Source organism: Vigna umbellata, chromosome 5 (assembly GCF_029865625.1).
Source record: "Vigna umbellata cultivar VRB3 chromosome 5, Vumbellata_1.0, whole genome shotgun sequence".
NCBI lineage: Eukaryota > Viridiplantae > Streptophyta > Magnoliopsida > Fabales > Fabaceae > Vigna > Vigna umbellata.
The window spans coordinates 10,697,495-10,702,093 of NC_142169.1; the positions used below are offsets into that span (position 1 = coordinate 10,697,495).

The 4,599-nt window shown below is 24.8% G+C and overlaps 1 protein-coding gene across 1 annotated transcript; it reads right to left on the minus strand.

Moving 5' to 3' along the window:
* Positions 1–1,729: 1,729 nt before the first annotated feature.
* Positions 1,730–2,528, minus strand: LOC124827696 (chymotrypsin inhibitor 3-like). The gene has a single exon (XM_047300810.2). The coding sequence runs from the start codon at positions 2,449–2,451 to the stop codon at positions 1,849–1,851; it is 603 nt and encodes a 200-aa protein (XP_047156766.1). The 5' UTR covers positions 2,452–2,528; the 3' UTR covers positions 1,730–1,848.
* Positions 2,529–4,599: the final 2,071 nt, after the last annotated feature.

Sequence of the window (4,599 nt, forward strand, 5' to 3'; positions counted from 1 at the left end):
GAACGATCCTCCTTATGAACATTTTTTTGCCCAAACTATGTTCAACTAGCCATTAAATGCACATTTAATGGCGTATAATTGTTTGGTATAACTAGTTGGTAAGTTTATAAATTTTAAGACGTGGTAGTACAACTTGTAAAACTTAGAAAAATGGTGGTATGGGTGTGGATAACTTTAATTGAAATAATAAATGATAAGTTATACAAAAGCAAGGCATAACTTATGGTTAGAGTTCTTTGTTACTGGTAGAAGTTATGTGTTTGATTCTTTGTGTGATGTTGTTTGTATTATTAGTTTTGTACGTGAATGAGAAGATAAATGTCATAGTATGATTGGTTTGGAACTTGGAGGTGATGAATTTCAACCTTGGTAAGAGTAAAAGTATATTATATGTTTAGGGTTTTAAGATTTTGTGGAATGTAAAGAGATGAGAACATATTGTATCTGGTCACAGGAAATAAAAAGTAATTAGGTAAATTATGAGACAATTTTAAGAGTGAATACATAATAAGTTTTTTAGGGTTTTACTATTTTGTGGAAGATGAACAGATGAGAACATATTTATTGTATTTGGTTACATACACAAGAAATAAAAAGTAATTAGGGTAAATTATGAGTATAGTAGGTTTTTTTGATGATATTTTTTTCAACTTTCAAAATAAGATAAATGGAAAAGTGAGTTTTAGTAGTATATTTTTGACATTTAAATTATATTGTTTAGTGAGAGAAAAATAGTTAAAAGAGAAATTGTGTAAAAAGATAAAGGAAACCAAAATCAAAACAAGAAAGAAATTGTCTGTAAAGAATAAGATAAAAAGAACTATATTTATTTGACTGTAAATAATAAGGTAAAAATAACTATCCTTATTATTCGATTATCTTTGTTTGTATTGTGAATACTTGAAACAACTTTTTCATGTTGTTTCTAATTTAGTTATGTTTGTGAAAGGTTAAAATCAATTATGTTTTTCAATTTTAATATAAATAAATACAAATGACACGTGTCCTCGTCTTTAAGATAACATCAGGATAAACGAGATTTTTTAACGCAGGTAGTAACTTTTTAAAAAGATATAAACAAGTGTCTAAACAAAATTAACTGAAAAAGATGCTAACGAAACAAATAAATTTTTAGAAAAACTTATTAAAACATATTAGTATATGCCAAACCAGTGCTATATTAAATTAATATTAATTCCCTTCACCTAAACCTCACCTAACTGACGCTAAATATAACTAATATTTTAATTACCCTATTGAATAGATACATTAATTTTAAAGTACGTAACGCCAGCTGAGCGGACACTACAAATAATTAATATATATAAATGTTTTTGTTTAGTATCACACTTAGCGTACGCTTAGATAGTACTACCCACGTGTACTAGCACCACTAACACTATTCTGTATACTTTTAGATTTGTCATTGCCTCGGAGGCAAAGTCACATACGTAGAGATGAATATCCGTAGGAAGGTGCTCGGTATCCATAATTCAAAATAAAATAATTTATTTTTTTGTTTTTAGTGAATAATTTAATCTAATTGTTGATTTTTTTTATTACACTACCTCTAATAAATATATTGATATACAAATTGAAATGAAACAAATGATTTTGATTTTGAAATATTTTTAAAAATTTAAATGAATAGAAAAGTTAATTCAACGGCTTTAGAGGAAGGGATAAAACTAAAACAAATTATTTGGCCTACAAATATGAACATGGCAAATGAACCGAAAACATAAGCTTTGGATATATTATTTATTTAGTGATGGGTAATTAATTACATCCGAAAGCATATCGTAGATACGTCTCCCACAAAGTGTACGACTTTTCGTGGATAGTGCTTCATTTAGATAGAGCAGATGGAAGTTCCACAAGAACAAACTCGAATGAAGAGTCCTGTTTGATGGCCAAAAGCCTATTCCCTGCTTCATCCAGAACAATCCCGACATTACCGCAGAAGCTGCTGTCAGCTGCACAGAACACAAACTTATATGTATTGGCTGAGGAAGCTCTGTGAATGGAGAAGGAACCGTTGATTGGATTTTGGTAGCCAACTTTAACGAGGGTTCCCTCAGGCAGACCCGCCACAGCGGTCCACTCATTACTCTCAACAGAGTCACCGAGTTCAACATATTCGTAGCTAATGGACACTCTAGAGCCTTCAGGGATAAATCCGGATTTGAATATGGATAAAATAATCCATGGTTGCCCATCATCGGTCTCCAAGGGAGATTGCACAACAGAGAGACGGGATGTTTCGTTTCCAGTTATGGCAGTTCGAATTCCACCACCGCCGGCTCCAAAAAAGCGTGGCAATATAAAGAATCGGCCACCGTTTGTAACGATGTTACCATTGGCGTCCGTGACAGGTTGAGCAGTGGTTGAAGGAGGGTAGAAAGTTAGGGCAGAAAGAAGGAAGATAGCAAAGAGCGTTGCACTCGCCATTTCTTTGGCTGCCTATGAAATAGATTAAGCTTTTTCTCTTCTTTCTTCAGTTCAGTTGCGTGAATATGCGAAGATGGGAGAATCCATTTATAGAGCTACGTCCTGGGGATAAGGTTGACTCTTTTATTGATAGAAAAATAAAATACCCTTAAACTATTTAACATGTGAAAAAGATGAAAGAAAGGAAAATACCAGTTGAATTTAAATAATGTTTCGATTTTCTGTAAAATAAGTTTCTTAAAATTTTTGTTCGTTAAACACATATTTTTTCCTTTTATATATCTATAAAATTTAGTCATATTCTTCAGGTTTTATAAAATGACCAAATTTGACTTTATTATTTATTTATTTTTATTTCATCTTAAAGTGTAAATTATATATTTTAAATATATAAAGTTCCTTTTAAAATAAATAAATAACATTAATTTCAAACTTTTACGAAGTTTATATACAATTCATTTATTTATTTATAATAACGATATTAATCTATTTATAATAATAAGGTATTAATCAATTAATCTATTTGGTGGTGACAAGATCTGATGGCAAAATTCATGGTTAAAGATTTTCTGGTACTTGGTTATTATCAACTAGAAAAAGATGGTCGATCACATATATGCATGCAGACTTATTGAGGGATTTGTTTTTATGGTAAGATATCCACAAATTATTTTGTAGATAACAGTGATGGAATTGTCCATTGGTTGTATTACCTACGAAAGGGTGAATGGGTAAGTGATGAGTTGATGTTTATACTTAAATTTATGGTTTAAATTCAAAATTTTGATGAATATCTTGTGTTTTAAAGGATTGATTTAAATATGATTTATATTAAATGAATTTATTGGGTTCGAGAATTATTAAAAAGATTTAAAAAGTGACTTTTAATTGAATAAATTACTTTTGAATAGTTTAATGTTCATTGATATAACAAAAGTGAAGTTTGAGTAATTCAAAGTGTGAAATTAAATGCTTGGAATTATAAAATAAAGTTCAAAATCAGAATTCTAGAAAGAAATATACAAATAACTTAAGAGTGTTTCATCCTACACCTCCAAGATCTAATCCTGCACCTCCAAAAATTCCACTTTTAACCTTACATCTCATCATCATTCTGCACCTCCAACTTTTTCAAAACTTTATTTTTAACTTTAATAAATATTTTTTCATTTTCTTTTCTTTTCTATTAAAAATAATCTTCACTACGTTAATAATAATTTAATTTAATTTATTTTAAAATTTAAATATCATTTAAAATAATTTTGTACTTTAATAATTATTAAAATATAATTTATATTATAATAATAGTTATATTAAAAACATAAAAATAAAATAATAATAATAATAATAATAATAAAAATAATAATAATAATAATAATAAATAATAATAAAAATAAATTTGATTTAATATATTCAAATATATTAAATTATAATAAAATATTAAAATAAATTAAATAACTATTAAATTTTAAATAAAAACGAAAATTTTAAAAAACTTATTTATATATTAAAATCTATAAAATATGTTAATACTTTGCTTTTTATTTAAAATTTAATATATATTAAACTTAAATAAAAATTATAATATGTACTTATTATATTTTTATATTTTAATAATTAATAAAATATAATTTATAGTTTTAAAATAGTTCTATTAAAAAAATTAAAAAATAATAACTAAAATTAAAGTAAAAACAAAAATAAAAATAATACTTAAAATCATATTTAATATATTTAAATATATTAAATTATATTAAAATATTAAATTAAATTTAGAATTATTAAAATTTAAAAAAAACAAAATTTTGAAAAATTTGTCCGATAAGTTATAAATAGATATCCATATCCGATATCCGATAAAGAATGGTTTTTAAAATTTTATTTTATATATAAATTTTAATAATTATTTAATTTAATTTAATATTTTAATATAATTTAGTATATTTAAATATTTTATTTAATATAATTTTATTTGTTATTTGATAAATAACGGTTTTAAAACTTTGTTTATTATTTAAATTTTAATAATTATTTAATTTAATTTAATATTTTAATATAATTTAATATATTTGAATATATTAAATATTTTATTTAATATAATTTACTTTTTTGTTATTATTTTTATTTTTAATTATTTTATTTTTTATT